At 42.1% G+C, this 16,590-nt stretch overlaps 1 protein-coding gene across 2 annotated transcripts in view; it reads left to right on the plus strand.

The window, feature by feature from the left end:
• The window catches only part of SLC25A30 (solute carrier family 25 member 30), a 29,803-nt gene that overhangs the window by 11,579 nt on the left and 1,634 nt on the right, over positions 1 to 16,590 (plus strand). The window contains exons 3-10 of one of the 2 annotated variants that reach the window (XM_024755426.1): positions 1,330 to 1,477; positions 5,321 to 5,415; positions 6,340 to 6,425; positions 8,209 to 8,304; positions 8,995 to 9,119; positions 10,424 to 10,562; positions 11,926 to 12,006; positions 12,950 to 14,304. In XM_024755426.1, the coding sequence (XP_024611194.1) occupies positions 1,330 to 1,477; positions 5,321 to 5,415; positions 6,340 to 6,425; positions 8,209 to 8,304; positions 8,995 to 9,119; positions 10,424 to 10,562; positions 11,926 to 12,006; positions 12,950 to 12,991 (812 nt within the window). In that variant the 3' untranslated portion in view covers positions 12,992 to 14,304. Of the gene's footprint in view, positions 1 to 1,329; positions 1,478 to 5,320; positions 5,416 to 6,339; positions 6,426 to 8,208; positions 8,305 to 8,994; positions 9,120 to 10,423; positions 10,563 to 11,925; positions 12,007 to 12,949; positions 14,305 to 16,590 lie in introns of those variants that run through there. The other variant, XM_024755427.1, reaches the window with a different exon arrangement.

A 16,590-nucleotide genomic window follows, 5' to 3' on the forward strand; every position in this document is an offset into this window, starting at 1 on the left:
GACTTTGGCTGCTTATTAGCAGTTTAGGCTTGAAAGTTCAGTGGGGAGACAGTTGGACCTGTTGCTCAAACGGAAGTTTCATGAGTCATTGTTGGATGCCATCTGTCCCCGTTCTCCTTGTCCTTTTCCCCGCTTCATCACTGTTAACACATTTGGCTTTAAAAGAGGTTTAGGGAGCCCCAGGGCCTTCCTGAGCCGGAGGCGAGTGACTGTCATCGTGTCATCATGTTCTAATCATGCCTGTTGTTCATGTCCTGCTGGTGACTTCCTCATCCGCTCAGCTCCAGTCAGATCCTATTTGTTACTTTGTTTATTCCCCGGATCATTCATTCAGCGCATGTTGATTGATGGGAATTCCCGGGCATCAGTGGTTAGGACTCTGCACTTTCACTGCCCCAGGGCCCGGGTTCAATCCCTGGTTGGGGGAACTAAGATCCCACGAGCTGTGTGGCGTGGCCAAAACCAAAACAAAACACATGTTGATCGAGATGCTGCCAAGTGCCAGGTGCTGGGCTGAATCGCTGCTGTCCTGGGACAGAGGCTGCCCCTGAGGAGCCAGTGGGGACCTGGGCTGAGGGGTTGAGGTACATTAACCACCGACCACTGGCTTAGGCTCCCCGTGTAGATTCATCGACACAGTGACTCAAGGTTACTGTGTATGGGTTTATATGTTTGGATGGACTATCTCTTAGGTACTACATTAAATGTTTTTACCTACATTAACAGAGTCACTTTTAGGCTGCAACACACAGGTGAGAAATTCCTTTAGAAAATGCATTTATCTCCGTTCATGTTGAACCCGTATCAGCCTTCACATGTGTGAAAAATAGTAACTTACATTTTATTTTTATTTTATTATTATTATTATTATTTCTTGGCTGCACTGCGCGGCCTGCGGGATCTAAGTTCCCCAACAAGGGGTTGAACCCAGGCCCCAGCAGTGAAAGTGCCGAGTCCTAACCACAGGACTGCCAGGGACTTCCCAGTAACTTATATTTGAAAGTGGATTTCCTGTTTGTGTAAATCATTCCACGTACCTACTTTTGATAGCAGTGCAGCCTCCTCAAATCCTAGGTAGAATAAGATGGGACATAAATAAAAACGTACAGAAAACACAGTTATGCATTTTTAAAAAGATTAAAAAAAATCTTTTGGTTCCTAATTTTTTTTTTTAAATAGGAAGATTGCAGAGTATCTGCCATTTCTTATTTCTGTTTCTTAGTTTACGTTATAGCCTGAATGTTTCCTCAGTAATGTATCCCTGTGTATCCTTTGTTTAGTGAAATTTCTTTCTATTAAGTGAAACATTTCCTTCTTAAAAATTTTAAGGTACTTTTCCAATTGATTTAACCAAGACACGGCTCCAGATTCAAGGCCAGAAGAATGATGCAAACTTTAAAGAAATCAGGTATCGAGGAACGTGGCATGCGTTAGTGAGGATAGGCAGAGAGGAAGGCCTAAAAGCGCTGTATTCAGGGTAAGTAGACCTTCGTGTGTTTATATTTCAGTGTTGAGCTTTCAAATGAACAGACTTCACACTAAGACTTCGTAGAGAAAAAATACAAGTTTGGGGTGTATTCAAGAGCAAGTAGCAATCGTTGATTTTTTTTTTCATTTTTCATTTCAACTTTATTTTCTATATATGTGTTTTAATGTAGCAAGTGTTGTGGTGAAACTGTTTTCATTATATTCAAATACAGATAATAATACAAAAATTACATTTGTTTTAATAGCCCTTCCCCTGGGTTATTCTGAATTACTGAGGTTTTTGCTATAATGAAAATGATATGATATTCTCCATAGGTAAGAGTTGCAGTGAACAGCTTTTCTTTAATCCAACATTTAACGACCAGTGTACTGCAGGCACTGGATAGGAAAGTGAGTAAGGCGGGGTCCTGCCTATGTCAGTCAGAGGCCCTGCAGGAAACAATGTGTTCGGGTGGTTTAAATGAAGGGAGATTAATGAAAGGGCTACTTAAGGGTTAAGGGAGCGAATAAAGGATTTTGAGGTACCTAGAAACTAGCAAAATGAGAAATTGTTACCAACCCTAGGACCAGAGAGACAAGGACAGGAATGATGTTAGCAGAGCCTACTAGGGCTGGAGCCTTGAAGGACCCAACAGGAGTTGTTGAGAGATGCCTTGCTAGTGCCCAGGGAGAGGAAGAAATACCTCCACTTCTTCCCCCTCTCTCCCTCCCTCCCTCTCTCCCATCTTCTACTGGCTGGAATCAGCTGGCAGGGGAGCCGGGGGTGGTGTCATCCATGGTGCCAGCCTCAGCATAGAGCAGCACGGAGAGGGGCGAGACTGGATCTGGGTGGACACATGGGAATCGGCAGCAGCCCCCTGCCCTGAAGGAACTGTGGTTGAGTGGGGACTGCAGATGTGCAAACAGGATTACAGTGGCGTCTGCCGAGTACTAGACTCTGGTTGAGGCAGGGCATCAATCCCAGACTAAGAGGCCCTGGATCTGATCTTGAAGGACCAGGTCCAGATCCCAAACTGATGTCTCACAGCCCTCCCACCCATGGATCCCCAAAGGTTTTTGTCTTTCAGTCGAGCCAGTCTTTTAAATTCCGAGAAGTTGAACATAAAAACCATTCGATCTTCTCAAGAAAGCTAACATCTGGGCCCACATTGGGTCACTTATGATAATAGTAACTGGTGTTAAGGATGCTTTCTCTGGTTTACCAAACCTCTGGCACTCACATAGCGTAGGTGTGCAATTAGACTCAGCCCGCTTCACGCTCTCATAGCATCTGCCCGGTACCTGTAAATGTGTGAGTTTACTATACCTGTGGCAGACAGAAGCCACTGAAGGGTTTTAAGTAGAGGGACTGACATGATCAGGTTTCCGTTGTAAAAAATTCCCGCCTGCCATTGGGAGAAAGAGAGACAGTGACAGTGGAAGCAGGCTGGCACATAGGAAGCAGAGACAAGGATCTGACCTGAGGAATTGTCTTGGGGATGGAGAGAAAGAAGGCAGGCTGTTTAGGGCAGAGGATCGACATAGTGTACGACCTCATACATGAGGGGTGGTGGGCATGGAGGAGACGGGCTAGTGTCTCTTTCTGGTTCTGGCCAGTGTGCAGATGGAGGTGCCATTTCTTGGTCTAGGACACAGAAGAGGAGAGCGGATTGTTTGGAGAGGGAGGATAATTAGTTGGGTGAGACACTTGCTCAGGTGGTAGGTGTAGGACATGTGAATTGAAAAATCTGGGAAGCAGCTGGAAATGCATCTTGGGATCAGTGTTGGAAACATGAATTTAGGAGTCATCACTCTTTGGACAGTTGAAGCCATGCGAGTAGATGAGCTCATCTGGGGAGTGTGTGGAGCCGTGAGAGAAGAGAGGAAGGACAGAACTCCTGGGCCCCTCAGAGGACAGAGGTAGAATGTACAGAGAAAGAAGAGGAATTGGAGAGAGTGAAGTTATGGCAGCTCAGGGAGGAGACGGCTGCACGCAGGACAAAGAGTGGACCATAGCAAATACTGGAAAGACAGAGAGGCTTTATAAGATGCTGATTGAAAAGCATCATTTAATTTAGCTACAGAGATGTCCCTTGGGCCCCTTTTGGTGAGGGGGCTATTGATGAAGAGGGTGGAAGGAAGCCGCACTGCAGTCTGAGAAGGAGGTGGGAAGTGTGGCAGGAGAGCCTGCGAGTATGAATGCCACAGGGTGGTTTTGGGGTGGGGAGGGTCCTGGAGGAGGGAGAGGGAATAAGTGGAACAGGGCCCCCAGGGAGGTGGGAGATGAGCTCGAGCAACCCTGGAGGATGCTTACAGGGGCCAGATTTCACCAGGTGCTTTGTCCTGAGAAAGGAAAGCCCTTCCATTATAATGTGAATGGGCAAATAGAGCTCCGTGTGTTTTCATTGAGGATAAATACGAGAGGCTGAGCTATCACGTAGGGAACTAATAACTTGCACACATTTAACTGAACCCATATACACGCACACCACACACACACACACACACATATACATATATTTTATTTTTTGTTCCACTGTGTGGCTTGTGGGAGCTTAGTTCCCCGACCAGGGATTGAACCTGGGCCCTTGGCATTGAAAGAGTGCCTAGTCCTAACCACTGGACTGCCAGGGAATTCCCAAGAACCCACCTTTTTTTTTTTTTTTTTTTTTTACTGCCGCGGAGCACGGGCTCCAGGTGCGCGGGCCTCAGCAGCCGTGGCACACAGGCTCAGCAGCTGCAGCCCCCGGGCTCCAGAGCGCAAGCTCAGCAGTCGTGGCTCACGGGCCCAGCCGCTCCGTGGCACGTGGGATCCTTCCGGACTAGGAATCGAACCCATGTCACCTGCATTGGCAGGCCGACTCCCATCCACTGTGCCACCAGGGAAGTCCCAGAACCCACCTTGATAAAAAAATTTTTTAAAACTTTTTTCTTAAAATATTTTTAAATTAATTACTTATTTTTTTTAATTTAATTTTTATTTATTTTTGGCTGTGTTGGGTCTTTGTTGCTGTGCGCGGGCTTTCTCTAGTTGCAGCAAGCTGGGGCTACTCTTCATTGCAGTGCGCGGGCTTCTCATTGCGGTGGCTTCTTTTTTTTTTTGCGGTACGCGGGCGTCTCACTGTTGTGGCCTCTCCAGGCTCCGGACGCATAGGCTCAGCGGTCACGGCTCAGGGGCCCAGCCGCTCCGCGGCATGTGGGATCTATCGTGGGCTCTAGAGCACAGGCTCAGTAGTTGTGGCGCATGGGCTTAGTTGCTCCGTGGCATGTGGGATCTTTCCGGACTAGGGCTTGAACCCATGTCCCCTGCATTGGCAGGCGGATTCTTAACCACTGCGCCACCAGGGAAGTCCCTATTTATTATTTAGTTTGTTTATTTTTGGCTGCGTCGGGTCTTAGTTGCAGCATGCAGGATCTTCGTTGAGGCATGCTGGATCTTTCGTTGTGGCGCACGGGCTTCTCTCTAGTTACAGTGTGTAGGCTCCAGGGCACGTGAGCTCTGTAGTTTGCAGCACACGGGCTCTAGTTGAGGCGCAAGAGCTCAGTAGTTGTGGCACTAGGGCTCTAGTTGAGGTGCGTGAGCTTAGTTGCCCCACAGCCTGTGAGATCTTAGTTCCCTGGCCAGGGATTGAACCCACGTCCCCTGCATTGTAAGGCGGATCCTTTACTGCTGGACTACCAGGGAAGTCCTCCACCTATATTTTTGCTGGATTTTAAACTCTTAAGAAATCTGTCTTAGTGTAGTTTGATTGTGGAAGGCAGATACGTGATTACTTCTCCTATGTGTGTCTTCTAGAGGATTTTAAGTGGTTTTTTAGAATTTTGTTTGTCCCTTTGTCCGTTGGTTTGGCAGGATTGCTCCTGCGATGTTGCGCCAGGCTTCCTATGGCACCATCAAGATAGGCACCTACCAGAGCTTGAAGCGGTTATTTGTCGAGCGCCCAGAAGGTGAGTGGGGAATTCTTTTTCCACTTACGGACAGGAGGTGGGTTGTTTGTCTTTTTGTTCAAGTGGTTTGGGATCAATTTTCTTATTTGTGTCTTTACTACTGTGGAGGAGAACTTTGGGTTGGGTGTAAAATCTAAATGAATTGTACTTGCTTATATAAATAAGCAAGTCGGATATCAGCTGAATTTAGGGGGGCAACAGAGCTATCTTACAAACATCTTTATGAGTTGTCCTTGTTTCTGCAATGTCCAGGCTAGAGGGTATGTTGTTGTAGTTCTAGCCCACTTAAAATTCTCTACCATCATAGGAATTATCACCTATTTTTCAGGAAAGCAGTGACTGCATTTTTTTCTTGGTATTAAGAACTCTGAGTTCTGATATTCTCTTGCTGGTTGGATTATTCGACTTTGCTTTAATCCCTAGAAGTTTCTGTCTTTTTTACAAAGAGATAAGCACTAGTCACTGTTCTATGAGAGCAGTGAGCCAGGAGCAAAGGTGTTTTAAAAGTGCTTCAGTATATTTCAAATTAAATATGTATGATGTGCTTTAAAATTTTATCTCCACCTTATCTCATAGGAGGGCATCTTTTATTCTCCTACCAGTTGGTGTACGACCTCATCTTATTTACAGTGGTCTGCACTTACACACAAATGTGAATTATGGTTCACTTCCATGACGATTCACATGGTTACTCTTGCGTGGTAATTCACATTCCTTTTTAGGTATCAAGAAATTTTGCTAAGCAAAATCCCTTCAGCCAGCAAAATCCCTAATCCTTTGAAAATTACTTGATTTATTAAGCATGTATTTCTTTAGTCTCTTAAATGAACAAGTGATGTGTAAGTGAATTACACCTATACATGAGTTACTCATATGAAGAGCCCTGTATGTATGAAGAATCAAATAATATGTCTTTGTTTGCAGATGAAACCCTTCTGATAAATGTGGTCTGCGGAATTCTCTCTGGAGTCATATCCTCAACCATTGCTAATCCAACTGATGTTTTGAAAGTAAGCAGTGCTATCTATGTCTTACAGGCGCACTCTGCATTTTCTTATTGCAATCAACGTTCAGATAATGAAAATCTGTGAATATAACATATACTATGTATGTGTGAATCTTTACAGTTTTAGTGCCATGAAGACTCAGAAACATACACTAGGTGGATTTCCCAGTGATACAGATAAGCTCACAAGTAGGGCCCATTTTTGGAGACTTTGGAGGTTTTAGTGATTAACCAGAAAAAAGAAAATTAGGCTTAGATGCATTTGAATTTCATTTTTCATTGAAAATCTCCCTTGTTTTTATTGTTTCATTAAAATAGATGGGCTGTTGGGAATTGCCCGTTGGTCCAGTGGTTAGGACTTGGCGCTTTCACTGCTGAGGGTGTGGGTTCAGTCCCTGGTCGGGGAACTAAGATCTCGAAAGCCACACAACGCAGCCAAAAAGTAAAAAATAAAATAAAACAGATGGACTGCAAGTTTTACAGCAGTCTAGGCAGCTTGTTGATGACCGTTTCTGAAGGCGTTACGTTTTCCACTAATTTGATTTCAGGAAATAGTAATGAAAATATTTACATAACTACAATTAGACATAACGCATTAGATGACCTTATCAACAATACCAGGGATACAGCCTCCTTAAATCCTTTTTGTAATAAGGCAAGGGACTAACTAATTAAAGAAAATCAAAATTAGTTGTGAGTTATTGGTCACACCCTCTGAAGATATTCCTTTCCTTCCCTCATTCTTTTTCTTTCCCCCATTATTTAAGCAGCATTCACCGTGCTTCTACCTTGCACCAGTTGGTGTACTATATGCTTAGAATCCAAAAATGAGTCAGGCAAGGACCCCCGCCTTCAGCTTTCAATCTAACAGGAGATTCCGACAACATCAACATTGCATGCAGCAGGGTGTTGGGTGCACTACAGTTACACGCGGTGTGAATAGAAGGACCAGGCGCTTTTGCCCTGAGTTTCCCCTGTGCTGGGGTAGAATTGCTGGAGAAGAATATCCGCACTCCTGTTAACCTCTTAAAGCTATATCAGGGCTGTGGAAAGGCGGTTCCTGCATTTTGTTTTCTCATGTTAGCCTGGCAGTAACAGTTCCCTGTAGAATTAGAGGGTAATGCATGTGCTCCCTAAACCAAAATAAGGTACCAGTTTCTTAGTGAGAAATCCCTTTTTACTCTTAAAAATGCAGAGCTACATCAAACATTATTTTTATGTTGGAATATTGGTCATGTGAATTCCATGGCGGTTGTAAAGTTCACTTGTAAGTTCCCGTGTAACAGAGTGATGGACATCACACGGCCATCCTTTGGCCAGCCCGTCTGTGTACCTTAGGGTTTGGCTGGTTGGAAATAATAGGGCTTGGAGTAACTAATTTAAGAAATGTGCTTGCCAGTGCTTGGTGCTGCCAGGTACACTGGTTACTCATAAATTATGTTAAATCTTTAGAATTAACCATGATATTCTCTCTTTCCTATTTAGTAACCTAGAGGGAGATATGCCATTTTCTTTCCTTTTTAAAAGACTATTCAAAAAAAATTTCTTTTTGACACTTAATGAGCTACTGCATGCAAGACTGGATTCTACTAGATGCTTTTTGTTGATTCTAAAGTGCCTAAGAACCAATCCTGATAAATTTAAACTAGCATTGTAGTAATATTTATATTACAGTTTTTTTCTTTTAATGATTACTAAACAACAAATTGAATAATTTTTTTTTTTTTAAGTCTGCATTTGTGGAGAAACATGCTAGTTTCTTTCTCACGTTAGTCTTTAATTTCTAGATTCGGATGCAAGCACAAAATAGCTCCCTTCAAGGAGGAATGATAGGCAACTTCATTCACATTTACCAGCAAGAGGGAACAAGAGGACTTTGGAAGGTAAGCTTCAGAAACAGACCCAACTGACTTAGTTCTTCCCATTTTTTAAAAAAATTATTTTTCCTATTTTTATTATTTTATTTAATCCAAATGGTATAATGGAGTAAAGGAAGAAGGATGACATCTGCCCTTGAAGAGATCTTCTTCCTTAATTTCCTTAATTTGTAAAAGTGAAAATGTCATGATTTTACATAAGGAGTATGTCGTGATTTTAAAGTACCTTTTGAAAAATTCGTATATAAGAAATTCTGTGAGGGTTGAAAACTTGTTTTGTTTGCTTTTTTTCCCCCTAAGTTCTTACGGAGAAGAGGTTATAGTTACATTGGATTTTTTGATCTGTATGGTTTCATGGCTCTTAAGTGAAGACTGTTAGGCAAGCGCTGGTATGGAATGCTATTTCCTAGTATTCTAGGGACTGTCATCTCATAGATTAGACCCTAAAGGTCATCCAGTCCGATCCTCTCCATACATACAAGGAAACCGGAAGCTCTGAGAGGTGACTCGTCCTGGTCAAAGTTGTACAGTTAGTGCCAGAATCAGAATTAGACTTTGGGGCTTCTGACTTCTTACCGTCCACATTTTTCTACTCTTTCACTCTACATTTCTACCTACCAGCAGGAAAATGTAAAAATTGGCCATAGTTTGTAGGGGAGCCATATCTGACTTGATATTATTGATATTTTTACCCAGGGCGTGTCCCTTACTGCTCAGAGGGCCGCTATTGTTGTTGGTGTGGAGCTGCCGGTCTACGACCTCACCAAGAAGCATCTGATTCTCTCGGGCTTGATGGGAGACACTGTGTATACCCATTTCCTGTATGTTTATGGATTTTAAAAAAATTAATATTTTAGATATGCATGAGCTTAGGGTAGAACTTTGCTGCAAATTTATAGACTTTTTTTTTTTATATAGACATTTTAAAGAAAGTTTATTATAAAAGTATTATATTCTCATATTTGAAAACTTATGATACGGAAGTAAACCAGGAAAAAGTATGTCCTTACCCCTTTACGTAGGTAGCCATTGTTAACTGTTTGATTATGTACCTTCAGGTGTTTTCTATGCATATGCAAATATGTCTACAAAAGTATATTACACGTGCTTTATTATACAGCCACGATCATGCTTTGCTTGCTTTTTTTTTTTTTATTTTTATTTTTTTACTTTTCGGCTTTGTTGAGGTGTAATTGGCAAGTAGAATTGTAAGATACTTAAAGTGCACAATGTGGTTAGATGCACGTGTGCGTTCGGAAGTGATTGCCCTCATCGAGTTAATTAACACATCCATCACTTTACGTCTGTGTGAAAGCATTTAAATTCTGCTCTCGTAGCAAATTTAAATTATATGTAATACTGTGTGGTCAACCATAATCACCGTGCTATACATTAGATCCTCAGACCTTATTCATCTCATAACTGAAGTTTTTGGACGCTTTTACCAAGTTCTTCCCAACCCCAAGCTCTGGCAACCACTTTTTGACTCTCTGTTTCTATGACGTTTGGCAGTTTTGGAGACTGTTCTGATTCTTATGTGCTAATGACGCCTACTGGGTGGAGGCCAGCGAGCTGCTAAACATCTTACAGACATCCACAACAAAGAATTTCTCTGTTCCAAAATGTTAGTAGTGCTGAAGTTGTGAAACCCTACTCTGTGTTAGTTGATACCAGGGCTGGTCTATGGTAGTCTCGTGACTGAAAGTTTAGTAGAACCCAGGGCCCTGGTGGGCATCACATTACAGTGAGGAAATCTTCTTCTCTGAGCTCTAAGAGCAATGTAGTTATGAGATGGCTAAAACTCTGATGCCTATTTGTAGGTGAATAGATAGATGAAATAGATCGTCCTTGGAGGACATTCCTTCCTGTTTCTATGATTCGTTGACATTCCAGAACCTCAAAAGTATTCTTAGCCGAGGCTGGAATTTATAAGCCAGTATAAACAATGCTGGTGTTTAAGAAGTCTGTGCAGCTCTTTAGATAAGGGCCTCATTCTCATATATTCCATCTTGTTACCTGTTACTTTAACCTAGTTTGGGAGCAGGCTGTTTCCTGCCCTTGATAGTAGGGGCTGCAGCTCAGGGGTATTAAACTTTTTATTTTTCAAATGGTCTCTTCTTTATAGCTCAAGCTTCACATGTGGGCTGGCGGGGGCCCTGGCCTCAAACCCTGTTGATGTGGTGAGAACACGTATGATGAATCAGAGAGTCCTTCGAGATGGCAGATGCCCTGGCTACACAGGTTCCCTGGATTGCTTGTTACAGGTGAGCGGGGTCGTCCATCTGTACGCTGTTGTTGAATGCCTTTCGTGGCTCATTGGCTTCCATGTTGCCTTCTGAAGAGTTTCTTTTCAGGATTTAAAAACACAAGGGTTTAGAGCCTGACGAACCTGTGATTCTGTCATTTGTGATCGTGTGACTTTGGTCAAGGTACAGACTCTGTACACCTCGGTTTCCTCACAAGTGAAATGGGACAATAAATAATAGCACCTACATCACAGGATTATTATAAAAATCATTGAGATCATACCTACAAAATAGCACGGTGCCTGGAATAATGTTAGGTAGAAACATCATATACATTTATAATAATAAGTATAGACATAATAATAAAACCTTGTTAGTATAATAATAAGGGACACTGGTGAAGTAAGCACATTTATTTAAGTTAGTCTTCAACATTCTAGTGGATTGCTTCAATCCGTGAAACAGCCCCCCAAATATATATTTGTATTTATATTTATTTAACCAAAGGAGTATCTGAATTTTGAGGGCTAATATAACTAAGACGAGTGATGCTCTAAAGTCTTGAGATGGTACAGAGTTTTTGCCACACAGGGGCTAATTTTTTAAATACAAAACCTAAATGAATATTTAGAAATGAAAGTTCATTTTTCTTATATCTCTGCTCTGCTGTGAAGCGTGAGAAAATAGTCATATTTCCTGTGATTGTAGTAGAACTGTGTCTCCTTCCAGAATGTATCACCTTCCTGTTGAGTCAAACTGGAATGAACATCCTTCATTCAGACATCTCTCAAAGGAACACATGAATCTTACCTTAATTCTCAGTTTAAATAATTGGGCCTACTGTTCCTGCGTAGATGAAAGTTTGTGACTGTCTCCCCTGCTGGGTTGCCAGCAGCCAAAGACGAGGGACCACGTTTGTGGTTGCTGTTTACAGGCGTGATGCTGGCACATCCCTAGACTTCAAATATTGCTTTAATGAAGCAAAGATACTTAATGTTATCTATCCAACAACATGAAATAGTGGTACTCTGAATTATGTCTTTACTGCCATTGCCTCCTTTTTTCATTTCTGACCTGCTGTAAGCCCACATGGCAAGGAGGCAGAAGACTCTAGTTGGAATTAAATCTCATTTCTTATTCATCCAACTGCTGTTTGCTTTGGGTGTGGGATAGTTTGGTACAGAGCCTTCGTCTTCACCTATGCAGAAACCTTTAAAGAAAGAAGAGAGGCAGTGGGCAATGATTTCTTAGATAGTCCTTCCAAATAGAATTTTGTTTTTAAGAAAAATATATCAGTTCAGTCTGGCTACTAATTATTAATGCATATTTGACATAATTGGAAAGTTGGACGTTAACTTTTCTTCCCCCTCCCTTATAACAGACATGGAAGAATGAAGGGTTTTTTGCTCTATATAAAGGGTTTTGGCCAAATTGGTTGAGACTTGGTCCTTGGAATATTATTGTATCCTTTTCTGTTGGAGTAGATCTGAAAAAAGATACAGCTGAACAATGTTGTTTATATAAACTGTCATGTTATTAATTATAATTTAGAAGTAGGTTCTTCTTCTGTTAAGTTCCTCTGATTCAAGAAATAACTATTCAGTTTCTTTTTCAGGAGGTATAAAGTCTCTGCTAGGCACTGTGAAACTTGGTTTCATGGTGGTGTTATTGAAAGGCAATGGTAGCAATAAAAACTTTTCTTTACACTCTGCTCTAGGAGCTGAGAGTGTTTATGATTTCCGAGAGAGGAGAGACAAGGATTTATTTGTTTGTTTATTTTTTCAATCCCTAGCCACCCTTGGGAAGGATGTGGCTTGGCAGCCGTGTTCTAGAATGCTTATTTCAGAGAGTGCCAGGGGATAGACGGGAATTAGCTCCAGAATTATTTGGCTGATTAGCACTTTTCACTCTATGCCAAAGTGAGAGGCAGGACGGAAGAGACAGTTTATTAGAAATGAAAGGACAGAATTATAAAGCAGGGGATGTCGGTTTGCACCATCCTTGTTTATCTGCACCTCCCTCCCAGGCAAGCTTGCCTACCGGCAGCCCTAGAGGAGAGCTCCCCGGGGTCGCTCTCTTTCTCTTTCTCACAGAATTTACTGTTCTGTGACGTATTCCCAAAAGTTCAGAAAAGCTAGCAGTGCGGACGTAATCTTAGAAGCTTTTGGAGCTGATGCAGGGGATTTATGTGTCTCAGTTGTGCTCTGTCTCTTCCAAGCTGATCTTGGGAAGGTTAATGGGGAGATCTCTTGGGGTGGTTGAGGGTGGAGCCCCTCATGTTTAATCATGTCCACGGCATGTCGTCTGCCCAGAAATATTTGTTAGGAGGTGTGCTATTCGTGGGTCTGTTTTGATGCATTAGGGTTAAGATGGCATAAAATGTCAGCCTTAACTAATACCTGCAGTTCTTTGTGACATATGAGCAGTTGAAGAAATTGGATTTGTGACAAGTCAAGACTGCATGAGACATCCTGCTGAAAATGCTCACGTCTGAAATAGCAAAGCTTCCTGTCTTTCCCACTGCTTCTCACTGCTTGGCCCGCCACAGATTCTGAGGTGTGAGCAACAGGTGAAGACTGGGTTAGCTCGGATTGCTGTGTCCTGGCATTGGACGCTCTGCACCAGGTGTTTAATGGCATAGACTGTAACATCCAGACACTAGTCCTTACCATTCAAGTGCCCTTCGACATCAAAGATAACATGAAATGCATGTTTCTTGCTAAAGAAAACTTGCATGAAGATCAGGAATTGTGGACTGATTCTCTCAGGGGAGAATAACTCCTGATGCATCTCAGCTCATAGCTGAGACTCTCAGACTTTTCGAAAGAAGGTCTTTGGAACCATGGAATGAATAGAGCCTCCAAGAGGGTGTTATTGTTCCTGAACTCCTGGGGGGGCTTTGGCTTCGTGTCTGCTGAAGAAATTCACACATGGAGACCTGGTATACCCCAGGTATAAACAGTGCAGGATATAGATCCCTGGGATATTGCACTGCTTTCTAATTTCCAATTTTGGCAGGACCTTTCACTTATAATAAGTGATTTTTAAGCCTTTGACCACTCGACCTTTGTGAGGAATTGTTACAAAGCATTCATATCTAAACTCATGATGGTGTGATAGGTTGGCTTGGAAGGTGGCGAAGTCTGTGCTGGTGGGAGGTGTTATTAATCTACTTGGGTTCTGTCTTAAGTAATGTTTGTAATTTGCTTTGTGATTTTAGCAGAGTTTCTATTTCCCAATCTGTAAAATGGGGATAATAACATCTATTGATATTGAGGGTCAGGTGAAGAAGATAGTAGCTGCTACTACTTGACTTGTAGGATTAGTGTGTTTACATCATGCTGTCATCCAGCCGTCATCCCAGAATAAATGGTCCGTGTGTATGGAAGAGAGTCATTTTATCATGGGCTTCTCCTGAGTGACATCCTTTGTTAAAAGCCTTGTGCAAGAAAGAGGTTAAGGTTTCGTTAGGTTTTCCGTAGCAAAATGTTGCAAGTGAATCAAAGAGTTGATTTTTTTCCAGATTTCCCGGGTTTTACTTTAGTTCTGGTCACATTTGTCAAAATACGTCCTGTCTTGGACTTCCTAATCAGTTTGGAATGAAAATACTTGCTTGAAATTCGAAAGGTGATTTTTTTGTGTGTGTGCCTGTTTATCTGGAGTCTGATAAGAGGTATGTCTTCCTTCTTCTAAAGACGGGATATCATTCTTCTTTTTCATCTTCATCTTATTCTTTTCAAAATAAAAAGTGATTCTCAGAGCCCCACGATCTTTACCCTTCTAGAAGACAGCCCCAGGAAAGGGACGATATTGAATATTTACTTGGGTACCTTCGGTTCCACTCTTTGAGAGTAACATTAAATACATACTCCCTGTGGCCTCCAGGACAGACACCTCTGCAGTATATGCAGGTTTCCAGTGGGTCCAGCCCCTGGGCTGCTTCCTCCCTTGAAGCAGAATGGAAGGCACGCATGTTTTTCTTGGGGATTGGGCAGTTTTGCTCCCAGTCACCTTGACCTTGCCTTCTTTGAAAAAGATTTTGTGAAGCAGAATTTTAGTTCCAAAAGTAAGAGCTAAGTCAAGAAAGGAGGAGGTCGGAAGGGCAGGTAGGTGTTGATTGCTTCAAGGCTCAGATGGAAGCCCAGTTCTCCCTGACCAGTTCTGGACATGACTCTGGAGAGCTGAGCCCGTTCAGGCCTCGCCCCTCGTACTAAACCATATCTTCAGAGAGCAGATTATTATTCTTCTTACTAAAACATTCCATTGATATGGTAAGGGCTTTCTATAGAAAGCCTTTTTCACTTTTGAGTTACTTGAGTTTAAAGGATGACTTTTTATGAGCCACTCTTTTTTTTTTTTTTTTAACGTAGAAAACATGTTAAGTGTACATACAATTCCTAAAACAGTAGAAGCAAGTTCATTTTGAAGACAATGTAAAGATTGAATGTCATGCAATATTGATTATATCACTTTATTCAAAAATGTACATGTTCATACCAGGATGAAAGGAAAGCCAAACCTCACTGTAAAAGGTAAGTGTGTGTTTGTTTTTTTTTTATAAATTTATTAATTTTATTTATTTAGTTTTGGCTGTGTTGAGTCTTCGTTGCTGTGCGCGGGCTTTCTCTAGTTGTGGTGAGCAGGGCCTACTGTTCATTGCAGTGCTCGGGCTTTTCATTGCGGCAGCTTCTCTTGTTGTGGAGCACGGGCTCTAGGTGCGCGGGCTTCAATAGTTGTGGCACGCGGGCTCAGTAGTTGTGGCTCGCGGGCTCTAGAGCTCAGGCTCAATAGTTGTGGCTCATGGGCTTAGTTGCTCCGCGGCATGTGGGATCTTCCTGGACCAGGGCTCGAACCCGTGTCCCCTGCATTGGCAGGCGGATTCTTAACCACTGCACCATCAGGGAAGCCTAGTAAGCGTGTATTTAAGATGAAAATATAGTATTTCTTCAGTGCAGGTTTATTAAATACCTTATAGAACAGAGTCTTGTTTTGATTTTTTTTCTGCTTCTTGAAAGAGTAATGCAGTTGTTGAAGCTTCTAACCAAGAAAGAAACTTGAAGAACTGGGAGACTTGGTCCCCTTGTTTCCAGGGCCGTGACTACAAGTCATCCATCCCCTTGGGTATTGCTACATGTGGCAAAGGGATTTTTAGCTTTGAAAACCAAAATGACGAAAGTGGATTTTTTTGTTTGCTTGTGGGTTTGTGTAATCATTGATGCTAAATGTTGGCTGATTGTTATATAAAAAAAAGGCTTCTTTTCTCCATATTTATTCATGTACTAGAAATAGTGTATATTATATAAAGGCTATAAAAGTTTTCATAAGCCTTTATATTTTGAGCTCTTTATATAAACATTGTTGGAATATGTGGCATAAACTGGTTTCAGTATTTAATAAACTGGAGTAATATATAATAGTAAAAAATGCTCCGTGGTTATTTCAGATGAATAGAAACGTTTAAACAGAGATAAGCGGCAAAGCGTCCGGGAGGCTGGAGTAGAAATAGCATTCGTGAAAGTGGCTACAGACATTTCTCTCTGCTTAGAGAAGTTGTTGGGATCATCTTACTAATTGCCTAGAGACTTGTGTGGCCTCCCAGTCTATGAAACACTGCACCTCAGTAGAGGCCAGTGAATTCGGTTCGTGGGCTTGCTGGGCAAGGCACCTTGGAGATTCAGAACACCAGTGGTATGCCATCAGTGCCTTGAAATTTCAGGACCCCTCAGTCCTTCTTCTAGCGTCTGGTGTTAGCTAGAGGCGGAGCCGGGATCCTTGGTTAACTGTGGGCCAGGCAGAGACACCTCTGGTTGGTATAAAACAGCCAGTGAATGAAATGCAAACCTGGTTCATTATTTTTTTTATTTGTAAATGTTTTCAAGGTGCCTGTCTTAATATTTGAGTTAAACACAGTGGTCTATTGAAAAAACAGAATTGGCAAAAAGAGGGAGTCTTAAATGCCTGGAGAACTCATGTCCCACTGGATCAGGGCACCTGTTAGAAGCATTAGGCATGAAATCCAGGCTACTTTTTTTTTTTTTTTTTTTTG

This window comes from Neophocaena asiaeorientalis, unplaced genomic scaffold, assembly GCF_003031525.2.
Source record: "Neophocaena asiaeorientalis asiaeorientalis breed wild unplaced genomic scaffold, Neophocaena_asiaeorientalis_V1.1 scaffold59, whole genome shotgun sequence".
Taxonomy (NCBI): Eukaryota; Metazoa; Chordata; class Mammalia; order Artiodactyla; family Phocoenidae; genus Neophocaena; species Neophocaena asiaeorientalis.